Source organism: Bidens hawaiensis, unplaced genomic scaffold (genome assembly GCF_021521415.1).
Source record: "Bidens hawaiensis isolate Kalapana, Puna unplaced genomic scaffold, B.hawaiensis_p1.1 tig00048014_1, whole genome shotgun sequence".
In the NCBI taxonomy this organism is placed as follows: domain Eukaryota; kingdom Viridiplantae; phylum Streptophyta; class Magnoliopsida; order Asterales; family Asteraceae; genus Bidens; species Bidens hawaiensis.
In genome coordinates, this window is record NW_027498575.1 from 99,014 (window position 1) to 116,037 (window position 17,024).

The 17,024-nt window shown below is 34.4% G+C and overlaps 1 protein-coding gene across 1 annotated transcript; it reads right to left on the reverse strand.

Moving 5' to 3' along the window:
* Positions 1-2,004: 2,004 nt before the first annotated feature.
* LOC143597252 (uncharacterized) lies at positions 2,005-2,463 on the reverse strand. Its single transcript, XM_077075808.1, has one exon. The coding sequence runs from the start codon at positions 2,461-2,463 to the stop codon at positions 2,005-2,007; it is 459 nt and encodes a 152-aa protein (XP_076931923.1).
* Between the last annotated feature and the right edge of the window lie 14,561 nt (positions 2,464-17,024).

Genomic DNA, 17,024 nt, shown 5'->3' on the forward strand with positions numbered 1-17,024 from the left:
ATAAAGATCCTTGTCTATGAGATGATTTTATTTTATTAATCAAACAAACAGTTTTTTTCATAATAATCCATTTTCAATTTAGTTCACCAGCCATTCCTTCGTATCAAACAATAATGTTGCGATTGTAACAAAATTTATGAGGACATGACTTTTTTTTATTAACTATATTGATGTACCTAAATCGTAATTTTATATTTGGATGGAAAGGTAAGGAAATAGGAAAATGTGTGTTCCCGAGTTTCATTTAGGGAAGAAAGGAAAGGAAAAGATAGGAAAGAAAAGATTGTTGTGTTCCCAAGTTTCATTTAAGAATGGAATGGTAAGAAAATAGAAAAATGTGTGTTCCCAAGTTTTATTAAAGAAAATAAAGGGTAGGAATTATAAGGAAAAATAAGGGTAAAGTGGAAGGTTTTGTTTCCTTCTAGTTTAGAAGGAAATGGGTGGAAAGAAAGTTAGTGAATAAAAGGAAATGAAATGAAATGAAACAGAAGGGAAAATGATTTTTTTCATTTCTTTCTGTTAATTAACGCGGGAACACGACGTTAAGGCTGACATTAGCACTTTTATCGTTGATCAGTTCAGTTAGTTTTCATTCCCACTTTGATTGAGTGGTAAGGTGGTTTTGGTGTAAACTTGACTGTTAGAAGTTCAATCCAATAGTATACAATAATTGGCTGTTAAATAAAAAAAATAAAAAAAATCAGTTCAATGAGTTGGCAGTCATCTAACCAACCGTCTTTTCAATGTGTATTGCTAGGAAGTTTGGGTTCCTTATTGGAGACCTAGGTTAAAAATCTCACTTCCAACACTTTTGAGGGGTCATGAGTGCATGAGTGGCTCAATGAAGGAAGAATGAGATCTTTGTAACCTGAAGTTCGATCATGAGGGCATATAGGCGGGTGGGTTTTCCTCGGAAATGGAGATAACTTGGAGGCGGTTAAGGTCTCCGTATGACTGGGTTGGGCCGGCTGGCGATGAACTTTTACCTTTGGTCATCCCATACATGGTACCTATATAGTTCTCTTTTTGTTCGCCGTTAATAAAAAAGAAGAAAATCATCTAACCAACAACCACTCTCTATGTTCTCCCATAGCCTGTTTACATCCTATTCTAATTTTTTTAATTAGAAAACAAACCAATCCTTAAACTTTGTTTATCATAAGAGCATTCCCAGCATATTCCCTAACATGTATTCATATATATCATACTAGTTTCAGTACTGTGTATTACACGGGCAATTGATAAAAATTTTAAATTTAAACGTTAAGAAATATACAATCAACAACAGAATTGTCATATACTGTTGATACAATTACAACTTACAATAAAATTATATGAATTACAAAAGAAACATTACGCGGATACTCTACAAATAAGAAAATTTTCCTTGTACACTACTTTGTGGTTGTATTGGTCAGATTACCTTGTTTATCAAAAATCAAAATCTTTCGTTCAATTCTCCTTGTAACTTTTGATAAGGCGACGTATAGCTGTCCATGTGAGAACACGAGTTCTTTTAAATATAAACCAACCCTAGATAATGATTGACCTTGGTTTTTGTTTATGGTCATCGCGAAACAAACTGCAAGGGGAAACTGTCGTCTTTGAAATTTATATGCTATTTTATTGTCTGTTGAAGTCAGTGGTGATCTATGGATCAAAACTCAATGTCCAATGTTAGTTCCAGAAATGATTTTCGCTTCAACTACATGAGTACCTAAAGTTATAATTTGTAGTCGAGTACCGTTACATAAGCCTTCTTTCTAGTTAAGATTTCTAAGGAGCATAACAGGAACACCAACTATTAGAACAAGTTTGTGGTTTGATAGTCCGGATATTCTTAGACCATTAAGCAGTTAAGGGGAGTATAAAGTTGTATCAACAGTATCATTGATATATTCTAATTTACATATGGTATCTGAACTTAAGTACTCAAGTTCATCACCTGGAAAAAACTTGAGCAAACTATCATTAATCTCATCAACAATTTCATTTGTTGTGCAACTATGGCTTTGTCTCAAAAGTAATGTTGGTTCTAGTGATACTGTAGAATATTAGGATACACAAAGCTAAATATTTTGATATAGGATCAACAGAAACTTTAGTAAGTAGATCGTCGGGTATATCTATCATTGCAACACCATAATTAGGACCGCCAACATTACCTTCACCTATATCTAAAAGCCATTTTGCAAATAATCTGGTTTCTGCAACATCAGATGATGGCTTGCCCATAGTTAACCTTAGAATTTTTGTTAATCTCAAGACATTGCATTCACTCCAAATGTAAGAAGAATATAGAGAGGCGTTTACTATGTCTTGTCTAGTAACTTTTTGAACTACATGTAGGATTTTTCGAAAGTTTCCTCCAAATACAATATCTTTTCCTCCAAATAGCAAATTAGAAGATAAAACATCTTTTAAAGACATGTCAAGAGCTTGAAACCCATGTTTGTGAGCCATAGGAGTTTCGTCCCAAATTATTAATTTGGTTTTTTCTAATAATTGTGCCTCGTTTATGCCTGGATCAATATAGCATGTAGAATCCTCATTCAGATTTATCGGAATATGAAACTTGGAATGTGTTGTGTGACCTCCGGATAACAATAATGAATCAATTCCACTTGAAGCTACAGTTAGGACGATTTTGCCTTTTGATCTTATGGCATTTGATAAGGTCTTTCATAAGTGCATTTTACTTGTTCATTCATAACCATATACGAAGAAGACACCACTTTTATTCTGCTGAACAGCCATCATTATACAATCAAAAACATTTTTTTGCTCATGAGTAATCGAATTAAATAGAGTTTGGAACTCTACTTTTTGCGTTTTGATCGTATGACAACTCTTCGTGAATCAAACTATTAGATGCAATAGATATATACTTGGCATCAGGGAAAGGCATAGTTTTATATCTTCTTATGCTTGAGTTGTTGTGCATTAAGATTTTTTCAATCTCAAATAAAGTCAGGTTCTTGATTTGATCTTCATTTAGCGATAACTCTGTAAAATTTGGATAAAATATTTGGTAATATTAATGACTATATATAGATACATATAAAGATTGTAAAACTCACTTCCAAAATATTTATACCTGATGACTTTAAAACACATCACTGGTTGTAAAGAATGTCATCAAAAAGCCATTTCCAAGTATTTACCCAGACATGTTCTAGTTTAGAAAAGCTATCAGTTGACAAGATTGTAGCGAACAACGTGCGTACTCCGTGACCCAAGGATGAATTGCTTGCCTCTTACATTGCCTGAATGTATTCTTGATCATCTTCTAATAATCCAAGAGAGTAACACGCGTCTCTAAATGAAGGTTGAAGACGACCGTTAACAATGCGGATTTCTTCGAACATCTTTGACCTTTAAATCTGTTCAAAAGAATGCGTAAGAATAAGCTTCTCCAGCAATAGGAGACACGTCATGAATTTTAACTATGGGAAATCCCGATTTCCTTTGTTCCCACGGACAGGGTATGTCACACCCGGCTCCATGGGCCTAGGCGTGTGACCATAGTTGGTACCTATTTTGAAAATACATCAAAGTATGTGTTGCGTAGCGGAAGTGTTTTAAATTATTCATTTATAGAAAACTCGGAAATTAAATACCCGGTATTGTCTTACAAAACATTAAAAGCGATAAAATGTTAATTTATATCTTTTACATAATTAAAACCAAACAGAGCCATCATATGCGTCTAGCGGCTATATCCTTCATCTTCTACTACACCTTTCTACTGACTACCTGTAAATAGTTTTATAAAATACGTCAGCGACATTTGCTGGTGAACACGCTGACACTAAAACATTTATATAAATATTTAGTTTTACTCGTAACAACTCAGTAGCCCTATAGACCGGCGTACCAAATATATCACATAGTCAAGCCCTAATGGCCCTATAGACCGGCTCAATGAGAAGGGACATGATGCTAAGCGTGGCGGGGTATGCCTTCCCTCTGACCACATATGTATGGATCCAGACACACGTATATCTAGCCTGAGAGCCAGCAACTACTAAAGTTTTAGGGATCTGTAATCCCATGTAAACTTTTGACTCGATTAAATAATTTAAAAGATTTTGGGACGTATTCACCTTTTTGATGAGTTGCTCAATTAACAACTTCTCTGTATTTGATGAACGATTACTTTGGACCTATAGTTCGAGAATAATAGTTTAATAATTTATCTAGATCAAATGATCTAGATTCAGACCTTTAGTCTTGTTAAATAGCTTTAAACCTTGATTGAATATTTTATTGTTAAAATATTCCTTTAGATCTTTAGTCTATAAAGTCCTATTTTAATATTGACGTTTCTTCCTGTAGAAGAAATCATCTAAATTATAGGTTTCTTCCTTTAGAAGAAATCGTGTTTATAAAACTTTTATGTTTCTTCCTTTAGAAGAAACATTATTTATTCAGAATGATTAATTAAACCTTTTAGTTCATACGACGTTTGATGTAGCATGCTTTGGCCTAATAGGTTCGAACACTCTCATCAAGCTCTCCAGGAAAGTAAACGGGTCCCGCGGTTGATTGGGATTTATATGAATTACTTTCCTTAGACAAGAGACTTGACTACCGGTATTGTCAACCTTCCAGTTGCTACATGCCGTCATGTTTCCTGATTAATTATTTACAATTATCTCTTATATATAAAAAAATTAAAGTTTATTCCTTTAGAAGAACGTCAATTGACAATAACATTTATATGCAAAATTTTATTATTTTTTTTATAATAAAGAAACGTCTATTTAAAACTTAAATATATCTATAAGCTTTCCAAGGTTTAGGCTATACCATTGACTAGGATCTAAGCTATGAGTTGAAATATCTTAAACATAACTCTTACCTTAAAATCGGTATAACTCTTAAGGAAGAATGCGCAGTACTTCGATTATATGTAGGGCGTTGGGATATGGAACGTCGAAACTTTAGAGTGGCGTCGGACTCCAACTCGATGGCACGAACTTCGAGAAAGTGGAAGTGATTAGGTGTTCGGGATGCCAAAAATGAACAACCCATGATCACTATTTATAGTTGAAACTCACATCCTCGGTCGGACCGTCGCTTGCCACCATTTATTCTTGTGATGACACGTGTCCTTACATGTTGACATGTGGCGACACATGCCATTCCATATGATTAGTCATTGGACACTTGTCGATTTCATCCGATTAGTTATCGGACATGTGTCGCTTTATTCGAGTTTGTATATATTTATTTTAGCTAAATGACTAATTGGTCCCTCAACTTCTTAAATTTTCAAAATTGGTTTGGAAATTTGTAGGTTGTTACATCCTCCCCACCTTTGAATTAATCTCGTCCTCGAGATTGATCGAATAAGTAGGGATATTTCTTCTTCATTTCAGACTGTAACTCCCAGGTTAACTCGGGACCTCGTTGGGAGTTCCTTCTTACTTTAACTAACTTTAACTTTCGCCTCTTTAGTTTTTTAACCTTGAAATATTCTATCTGTAGAGGTTGTTCTACAAACTTCAGATTTTCGTTAATTTCGACATCTTTTAAAGGCATTGCTAATATTTCGTCAGCTAAACATTTACTCAAGTTAGAGACATGAAATACATCATGTACTCCACTCATTTCTTCTGGCAAACGTAAACGATAGGCTACTAGTCCAATTATTTCTGTGATATCAAATGGTCCTACGAAACGTGGACTTAATTTGCCTTTCTTTCCAAATCGGACTACCCCTTTACAAGGTGATACTTTTAACATTACTTTATCGACGATTATCAGTGTAACTTTTCTGTCTGTCTCTCGCTACTTTCAAGCGTTCACGGATTTGAAGTATTTTATCCGTTGTTTCTTGGACTACTTCTGGTCCAGACATTTGATTATCTCCTATTTCAGACCAACACACTGGTGTTCTACATTTACGACCATATAACGCTTCAAACGGTGCAGCCTTAATGCTTGTGTGATAGCTGTTGTTATATGAGAATTCCATTAGAGGTAAATGGTTATCCCAACTGCCTCCTAAGTCTATCACACGTGCTCGGAGCATATCTTCCAATGTTTGAATCGTCCTTTCACTTTGCCCATCAGTTAGGGGATGATAGGCCGTGCTAAGGTTCAAATGTGTGCCTAAGGCATTTCGAAAACTTTTCCAAAAGTTAGACATAAATCGACTGTCTCTGTCTGAAATTATAGATAGCGGCACACCATGTAAAGATACAATGTTATCCAAATAAAGACGCGCTAATCTATCCATTGAGAATGTTTCTTTCATTGGTAAGAAATGGGCAGATTTTGTTAATCTGTCTATAATAACCCAGATAGTATCGTTTTGACGTGAAATCATTGGGAGTTTAGTGATAAATTCCATGGTTATCATATCCCATTTCCAGACTGGTAATTCTGGTTGTTGCAATAAGCCTGACGGCCTTTGATGTTCAGCTTTAACTTGTAAACAAGTTAAACATTTGGCAACATACAAAGCTATATCTCTTTTCATTCCATTCCACCAGTAGTTTTCCTTAAGATTTTGATACATCTTATCACTACCGGGATGCATCATATACTTAGACTTATGAGCTTCATTCATAATTTTCTCAAGTAAGTCTCCTACAATTGGTACCCAAATTCTATTCCCATGTCTGAAAATATCATCTTCACCTTTGACTAACGAGTCAATGGTACCATTTCATTTTTTCTCATCAATCTTGTTTTCTTTTATTGCTTGCTTTTGAGTATTCTTCAGTTGTTCCATCAAATCAATCTGTAGTTCTAATCTTAATGCTCTAACCCTTTTGGGGTTCTCATGCTCTTTTCGACTTAATGCGTCTGCTACAACATTAGCCTTTCCTTCATGATAGATTATTTCGCAGTCATAATCATTTAAGGTCTCCATCCATCTTCTTTGACGCATATTTAATTCTTTCTGGTCAAAAATATGCTTTAAGCTCTTATGATCAGTGTACACTATAAATCTTACTCCATAAAGATAGCGCCTCCATAATTTTAATGCAAATATTATGGCACCTAACTCCAGATCGTGAGTTGTATAGTTCTTTTCGTGTATTTTAAGCTGTCGTGAAGCATAAGCTATGACTTTGTTTCTTTGCATAAGAACACAACCCAAACCTGTGTGAGAAGCGTCACTATATACAACAAAGTCTTCGGTACCTTATGGCAAAGCCAGGATTGGTGCATTTGTAAGTTTTTGTTTTAGCATGTCGAATGCTTCTTGTTGTTTTGGTCCCCACTCGTATTTAACATTCTTACGAGTTAATGTAGTCAGTGGGACTGTAATTCGGGAGAAATTCTCTATGAATCTTCTGTAATATCCTGCCAAACCTAAGAAACTCCTGACTTTAGTTGGCGACCTCGGGATCTCCCATTTAGCTATAACTTCAATCTTTGCAGGATCTACTTGTATGCCACTTGTATTGACAACATGGCCAAGAAATTGTACTTCGTGAAGCCAAAATTCACACTTAGAGAATTTAGCATACAACTTCTTGTTTCTAAGTAACTCAAGTAAAATTATGAGATGAACTTTGTGATCTTCCTCTGATTTAGAATAAATAAGTATATCGTCGATGAATATGATTACAAATTTATCTGAATATGGTTTACAAATTCTGTTCATCATATCCATGAATGCGGCTGGAGCATTAGTAAGTCCAAATGGCATTACCGTGAACTCGTAATGTCCATACCTTGTTCTAAAGGCTGTCTTGGGTATATCTTCTTCTTGGACCTTCAATTGATGATATCCTGAACGTAAATCTATCTTTGAAAAGAAACTTGCTCCTTGAAGTTGATCGAATAGATCTTCAATTCTAGGTAGCGGGTATCGATTCTTAATAGTTACTTTGTTCAAATCTCTATAATCGATGCACATTCTCATTGACCAGTCTTTCTTCTTAACAAATAAATTGGAGCTCCCCAAGGTGAAGAACTCGGTCGAATGAATCCTTTTTCTAACAGCTCGTCTATTTGTTTCTTTAGTTCCTTCATTTCTGTCGGTGCTAGTCGGTATGGAGATTTAGCTATTGGAGCTGTTCCGGGCATCAAATCAATTTTGAATTCAACTTCTCGATTTGGTGGTATTCCTGGTAGCTCTTCTGGAAATACATCTGGAAACTCGAGTACTACTGGCACATCATTGATTTCTTTCTCTTTGGATTCTCAAGTTACGTATGCCATAAATGCTAAACATCCTTGGTTTAGTATTTGTTAGCTTTAATCGTGGAGATTGTGCTAACCTGACAGGCATCTTTATCTCCAGCTATTTGTATTATTTTTCCATCTATTGCTCGAAGTTCTATGGTTTTTCTGTCATATATTATACGGGCTTGGTTATCCAATAACCATTCCATACCTAAGACTATATCAAAACCAGCCAATGTCATGGGCAATAATTGGACAGGTATGACATATCCTGCTAACAAGATTTTACCATTTTCTAATACTTCAGAAATTCCTACTGGGTCACCATTAGCCGTTTCTACGTTTAAAGTTTTGTCTAATTTTGTTAAGGGTTCGTTTAATAGACTACAAAAGCTATAATCTATAAAACTCTGGTTTGCACCTGAATCAAACAATACCCTAGATTAGATATTATTAACTAGAAACGTACCGGTGATGGCATCCGGTATCTCTGCGGCTTGTTTGGTGTTGAGGAAAAATGCTCTCGCGTTGCCCTTCTTTGCCTCTGGTTTAGTGCCACTTCCACTAGCACCTCCACCCATCGTTATCTTCTTAGGGCAATCAAAACTGAGATGCCCCATCTCCTTAAAATTGTAGCAAGTCATGTTCTTCTTCCAACAGTCTTGAGAAACGTGACCCGGTTTCTTGCAGTTGTCACAAACTGTTGGTGCTTCAAATCAACATTTCCCCATATGCCTTTTTTTACAGGTTTTGCATACTGGGTAGGTAGGGTTAAATACACTTTTCTTCTTTTCTATCCTTTTGTAACTGTTTCCCTTCTTCTCCTTTTTGTCACTCGTTTCACCTTTCTTGTCTTCTTCTTTATTTCTGATGAGACCATTCATCAAATACCCTGCCAATTCCATTGCTGAATCGGTAGTTTGTGGTAAATGGGATCTCACCATATCTCTAATCTCTCAAGGTAACCCCTAAATGTAGCGAGTTACTTTATTAGACTCGGGTGTCACCAATTGTGGAACCAACCTACAATACTCTTGAAACTTAGTATTGTATTATTTTAGATTAGTTCCAATCACCTTGTGATTCAGGAACTTTGTTTGAATCAGATCAGTTTCATGCATCGGGCAGAACTTTTGAAGTACCAATTCTTTAAACTCTTCCCACTTCATTTGGTATAAAGTCTCTCTTCCCTTCGACATAATTAGAGTGTTCCACCATTCTAATGCTCCCCCTTTAACTTCTGTGAACAGTACTGGATTTTCTCTGTTTCAGTACATTTGCTGATGATTAAGAATGACTCCATCTCTTCGAGCCATCGTAGAGCTGTTATGGCGCCTTTGTCGCTATAAAATTCCTTCGGGTCATATGCCTTGAAATCTCTAAAGCTACAACCTTCGATTTTTAACTTTTTGAATTTATGGTTGAAATTATCATCAGCATTTGAGTTGTGCACACTTTCATCATGATGGATTGAAGGATTTGGACGAGATCGACTTTTGACAATCTTGTTGGACTGTCGATATTCGCTTTTGAATGCTGACCCTTCCTTCATTGTTTTAAGGAGCGGGTTCATTGCATTTGTTATCATCTCTTGAATTTTGTTTATTAGGTTCTCGGGAATCACTTGTCCATTCTCTAATGTACGCTTACTGACGCTTTGTTTACTTGAAGCTTCAGTGTTTGATGGGTTTTGCCCAGACATTCTACCATAAAAGTAGAGCGAGATTTATAAGCAAATATAATATTATTTAAGTAATAGAATACATATAATATCTGCAATTTTTGGTTTCGAAAGAATAAGAGAGATTATCAACCTATCTTATCCATACATGTCCTAACTTAAACTGGTTTAAGCCTAGGTACTTTTGTTAAATATCTAATTCGCTAAAACCGATGGCTCTGATACCAACCTGTCACACACGGCTCCATGGGCATAGGCGTGTGACCATAGTTGGTACCTGTTTTGAAAATACATCAAAGTATGTGTTGCGTAGCAGAACTCTTTTCTTGTTTAAATTATTCATTTATAGAAAACTCGGGAATTAAAAACCCGGTATTGTCTTAAAAATCATTAAAAGTGATAAAACGTTAATTTACATCTTTTACATAATTAAAACCAAACTGAGCCATCATATGCGTCTAGCGGCTATATCCTTCATCTTCTACTACACCTTTCTACTGACTACCTGTAAAATAGTTTTATAAAATACGTCAGCGACAATAGCTGGTGAACACGCTGACACTAAAACATTTATATAAATATTTAGTTTTACTCGTAACAACTAAGCGGCCCTATAGACCGACGTACCAAATATATCACATAGTAAAGCCCTAACGGCCCTATAGACCGGCTCAATTAGCAGGGACATGATGCTAAGCGTGGCGGGGTATGCCTACCCTCTGACCACATATGTATGGATCCAGACACACGTATATCTAGCCTGAGAGCCAACAACTACTAAAGTTTTAGGGATCTGTAATCCCATGTAAACTTTTGAGTCGTTGAAATGACTCGATTAAATAATTTAAAAGATTTTGGGACGTATTCACCTTTTTGATGAGTTGCTCAATTAACAACTTCTCTGTATTTGATGAACGATTACCTCGGACCTATAGTTCGAGAATAATAGTTTAATAATTTATCTAGATCAAATGATCTAGATTCAGACCTTTAGTCTTGTTAAATAGCTTTAAACCTTGATTGAATATTTTATTGTCAAAATATTCCTTTAGATCTTTAGTCTATAAAGTCCTATTTTAATATTGACGTTTCTTCCTGTAGAAGAAATCATCTAAATTATAGGTTTCTTCCTTTAGAAGAAATCGTGTTTATAAAACTTTTTTGTTTCTTCCTTTAGAAGAAACATTATTTATTCAGAATGATTAATTAAATCTTTTAGTTCATATGACGTTTGATGTAGCATGCTTTGGCCTAATAGGTTCGAACACTCTCATCAAGCTCTCCAGGAAAGTAAACGGGTCCCGCGGTTGATTGAGATTTATACGAATTACTTTCCTTAGACAAGAGACTTGACTACCGGTATTGTCAACCTTCCAGTTACTACATGCCGTCATGTTTCCTGATTAATTATTTACAATTATCTCTTTTAAAAATTAACGCTTATTCCTTTAGAAGAACGTCAATTGACAATAACATTTATATGCAAAATTTTATTATTTTTTTATAATAAAGAAACATCTATTTAAAAGCTTAAATATATCTATAAGCTTTCCAAGGTTTAGGCTATACCATCGACTAGGATCTAAGCTATGAGTTGAAATATCTTAAACATAACTCTTACCTTAAAATCGGTATAACTCTTAAGGAAGAATGCGCAGTACTTCGATTATATGTAGGGCGTTGGGATATGGAACGTCGAAACTTTAGAGTGGTGTCGGACTCCAACTCGATGGCAAGAACTTCGAGAAAGTGGAAGTGATTAGGTGTTCGGGATGCCAAAAATGAACAACTCATGATCACTATTTATAGTTGAAACTCACATCCTCGGTCGGACCGTCGCTTGCCACCATTTATTCTTGTGATGACACGTGTCCTTACATGTTGACATGTGGCGACACATGTCATTCCATATGATTAGTCATTGGACACTTGTCGATTTCATCCGATTAGTCATCGGACATGTGTCGCTTCATGAGAGTTTGTAAATATTTATTTTAGCTAAATGACTAATTGGTCCCTCAACTTCTTAAATTGTCAAAACTGGTTTGGAAATTTGTAGGTTGTTACAGTGTAGATCATTCCAAACAAATTCAGTAAGGTATTCAACATCAGACAATTTACGTGTGTTAGCATACTTTTGGTTGCACTTCATCCAAGCAGTAAACATGGAAGAAGAGACACTTTCAACTTTGTCCAAGAAATTATCAAGATAATCTTCTGCACCCTAAACTACGTGTTGTTGTCTTGGAAGATGGAAACATAAGGCATTCTGTAATGGACATCATATCCGAAAATACGCCAGGTTGCCTTAGAAGCAGATAAATACCAAAAATCATAAAATTGTTTGATCTCATCGACTACTGGTTGTTCCATGTCTGCTTGTCTGTCGTTTTTGGAAAAATAAATAGTAGCTCGATCAGGTCCTTTGTTGATGTATTTAAACAAATACTTTATAGATGACGCCTGATTGCACCATTCAACATTAATGTGTGCCTGATATCATTCCATTAGGTACTTGTTGTAAGGGACCACACTTCTGTTATCTAATTGAATGCCTCCTTTTTTAACAAACTAACCATAATCGCGTCTTCTATAAAGTGGATAACCTTGTGAATCGACATATGTTTCCTCACGAAAGTTCTTTGGAAAACTTTTTGAGCATTTGTTGTGAAACATGCACGGGCAGGTCGTATTATGGGCACCACATGGACCGTGAATCATCAATTCACTTACAAGGTTATATAATTCAGGGTCTTCATACTTATCAGGAATCTCCACATAAATAAATGGATCAACGTGTTCTACATCGGGAAGCTTATGATCAGCATGCATAAATAAGCACATATGAGCATGAGGCAAACCGCACATTTGAAATTCGATTGTATTAACAGCTGCATGAAAAGTTTTATTTATAAATAAAACATTAATGGGTTTAAGTTATATGTTTCTATCAAAACCCTAATAATTATATTATAAAATACTATGAAAGAAACATATGTAAACTATTCATACTTGCTTGTACTTTGCCGAGGACCGCTTTATCCTTCAATTCTTTTAACAATGAGTCAAGCTTGATTTTAAACAATTTGCACAAGATGTCGGGCCTATCTTCTGATTTAAGAGTGGTGTCTTTAAGAAATCTTGGCACTTCGGGCCACTTTGGATTACACATTATTGTTATAAAAAAATCAGGGTATCCAAACGATTTGCAAAGTGTCATAGCATCCAGGTAGTTTTGAGTCACATTCCGAGCACTTTTGAAACACCGGATGTCCTTGATCTCTTAGATTCATGAGGTTATACCGAGCACCTCCTGTAAACGATGAAGGTAATATCACGGTACGTCTCACTTTTGAAACACTGGATGTTCCTTGATCTCTTAGATTCATGAGGATCTCATATGTTGATGATCTTAGTTTTGTTTGTTGACTACGTATAAAAAAAAGCCTTTCGCTTTCAATCATGGTATACGCGTCAACTAAAAACTGTTGCAACAACCTCCTTGAGCTTAAAAGAATTGACAGCTGATTGAGCATATCTTGAATCCTAAAGGCGAACCGTTCCCTCAATGTAGTAAAACGTCGTTTGCTGCCATCTTCACCATTAATAAATATGATTTGATATTGAAGAGGGACATATGAAGGATGTAGTTCACTTATAGGTATTATTTTCCTACCCATAGTTAGGGTTGTTCTTCGGGTTCGTTTTTCGGGTTTCGGGTTTTTTCAGGTCGGGTTCTTCTAGTTTAAAAGTTTTAAATCTTGACCCGAAACCCAACCCGAATCTCTTATGGGTTTTTCAGGTTCGGGTAATTCGGGTTGGGTTAATCGGGTTTCGAGTATCCTATAAAGCAACAAAAAGAACAAAAAATTTTTAAAAAGTACAATGCTAAAATTAAAACGACATATTATTCTTTGCTCGCAAGCAAATAATCAAATAATAAACCAACATAACTTGATAAAACAATCCAAAAGAAGAGTAAAATTAACTCTAACCATAATCGCCTTATATCGGACATGATTTGGTTGTTCCATTACGGTTTCTATTAGTAATAAACGGAAAACATAAACAAACAATAAACAATCGATCTATAATAGTTCTAATGACAACAATCGATTAGGACCAGATCCTAATAACATTAGTGGCAATGACTAAGCCTAGTATACCTAAAAATATATTTAATTTCAAAACTAAAAGTTTATTCAGGTTGACCCTAAACTTATAAATCAAACCCGAGAACCAAACCGAATTACTTTGGTTCGGGTTAGTCTTTTCTCGGGTTCGGGTTTTTCGGGTCTGGTACGTGTTTTATCGGGTTGGGTTTCGAGTTTCGGGTAAAAATGACAGCCCTACCCATAGTAGTTACAAGAACATCATGAGGCTGAAGGGAGTTAGAAATGTCTCCTACAATTAAAGCTGCAACTTCAGATGTTGTTGGTAAGTTGTAAATTCTTCCATCTTTTTGTCAGTTTTCAAATCAATATGAGGGTGTTCTTGCAAAAATCTCTTGTCATTCTATACGTCTTAACTAAAACATTTTGTGAATCTAACACTTCTTTCAAATGTTGAATAATTTGAAGATCCATTGCATTGACAACATCAGTTAACATAATCTTAAAGTCACTGAAAAATAACACGAAATAAGTAAATATATGAGTATATAACAAACAAATGTATTATCGCATGCATGGCAACGTGATGTGCAACTGAAAGAAAGATATTTTGTTGTATACTTTTAAATGCGATTACATACCTAAATATTTTTTGTCGGTTTGTAAGCTCATTGTCGGTGTCATATATGTACAGTTGTGAGAATTTTGGTTTGGATCTAGGTTCAGGTTGAAGGCTTCCAATCAAATGATAATTTTGACCACTCAACCTGAATACAAATGGACCTTTTCCTTGATTAATGGTTGTATCGATTTTACCTCGCATTGAAGTAAAAGAAAACATCGAGTTGTAACGTCTAATGTTTTTCAAAAAAAATTTTCTTGTTGCATCAATGCCTCGAAATAGGTTTTCATATGCAGGGTTGGATGGGATATATTCTGGTAATTCGACACTCCCATAACGGCAACACAATGAATAACTTCATATGTTTTTTTTGTCCCCTTTTCGCTTCATATTTCCAAAGTATTGCCTGACATATTATATACACCACATTTTGATCACCATGATCCAAGTATTTAAAATACAAATTTATAAAATTAGTAAAAAATGTAATAAATTTACTATATACCGAAATAATTTTAGTAATAGTTCCTTAACTACCTATAGACACGCCCGGAAATATGTCAACCTCAATTACTTTAGGTTGTTGATTTGATTGTTGTGTTGTTAGAGAAGATTGACTAATACTTGAAGACTGGATATTTGATGTGTTTGATTTTTACCCCTTTTTATATCCATTCATATTTTCCTCGATCTATGATTACCTTGCAAGACAGAAGCATCAATTTGAATAACTAGATTTTGAACAAAAAAAAATAATAAACAACTATTTAGTGATTGTTAGACTATTAGTTATGAATGAATTTATTGGGAATATTGTTTTACTATTGTCTATTTGTGTAACATAGGCAGAATACTGGTGTAGACTTGTTGCTTGAATGGTTGATGAAGGTGGCATACATTTTCGTTTCTTGTTGTATAAACTGAGATTTTGAACCTTTCGCCTATGTTTAGCGTTGGAAACACTCAATATATTACCTATATATTTATATCTGCATGAAGAAAATAGATGTTTAGTATGTTGATAATAAATAGTGAGTATAATAAACTATAACGTAAAAAATGTTACAAACCATTGGTAATGTCAGCAAAAGGTCTTCTTGAATTTATGGCTGCTAATTTTTTTTTCCAAATATATATTATATACACCACATTTTCATCATCATGATCCAAGTAATTAGTAAAAAATACAATTTTATAACACTAGTAAAAAAAATGTAATAAATTAACTATATACCGAAATAATTTTAGTAATAGTTGCTTAACTACCTATAGACACGCCCGAAAATATGTCAACCTCAATTACTTCAGGTTGTTGATTTGATTGTTGTGTTGTTAGAGAAGATTGACTAATACTTGAAGACTTGATATTTGATGTGTTTGATTTTTACCCCTTTTTATATCCATTCATATTTTCCTCGATCTACGATTACCTTGCAAGACAGAAGCATCAATTTGAATAACTAGATTTTGAACAAAAAAAATAAACGACTATTTATTGATTGTTAGGCTATTAGTTATGAATAAATTTGTTGGGAATATTGTCTTACTATTGTTTATTTGTGTAACATAGGCAGAATACTGGTGTAGACTTGTTGCTTGAATGGTTGATGAAGGTAACACACATTTTCGTTTCTTGTTGTATAAATTGAGATTTTGAACCTTTCGCCTATGTTTAGCGTTGGAAACACTCAATATATTACCTATATATTTATATTTGCATGAAGAAAATAGATGTTTAGTATGTTGATAATCAATAGTGAGTATAATAAACTATAACGTTAAAAATGTTACAAACCATTGGTAATGTCAGCAAAAGGTCTTCTTGAATTTATGGCTGCTAATTTTTTTTTCAAATATATATTAATTAACCATAAATTTAATTAGTCAATTATGTGCATTTTTTAAAATATTGCATAATTTTTGAAAGAAAACTCAAATTTTATTATTTATAGGTTGTATGATAATATGAAAAATGGATTACAAAAGTAAAGTTGATAAAAGTAGCCATAATAAATACCATTGGTAATGTCGTCATAAAGTCTTCTTGAATTTCCGACTACAAAACCTGTAAAACACCACTCAGATCTAATCAATTCATATCCGTATTAGATTGATTTGACTATGGATCTAATTATATGATATGATCTAAGTTATATAATTGATAGTAATGATATTAATAATATTAATTGAAGTATTGAGAGAGAGAGAGTTTTGACAGAGATTCGATATAAAACTTAAACAATACTTAAATAAATCAAGGCATGACATCCTTCTATAGACGATGGAACCCCATTCGTTACACATCCCGTAACGAATGGGCTCCATTCGTTAACATTACATTAATGAAAAGGAAAGAATATCGAATTACTAATTTTCTATACCCCTATTTGTCAACATTCCATGACGAATGGGAAACATACATAACGAACTACTGTCCATTCGTTGAACATCCTTAACG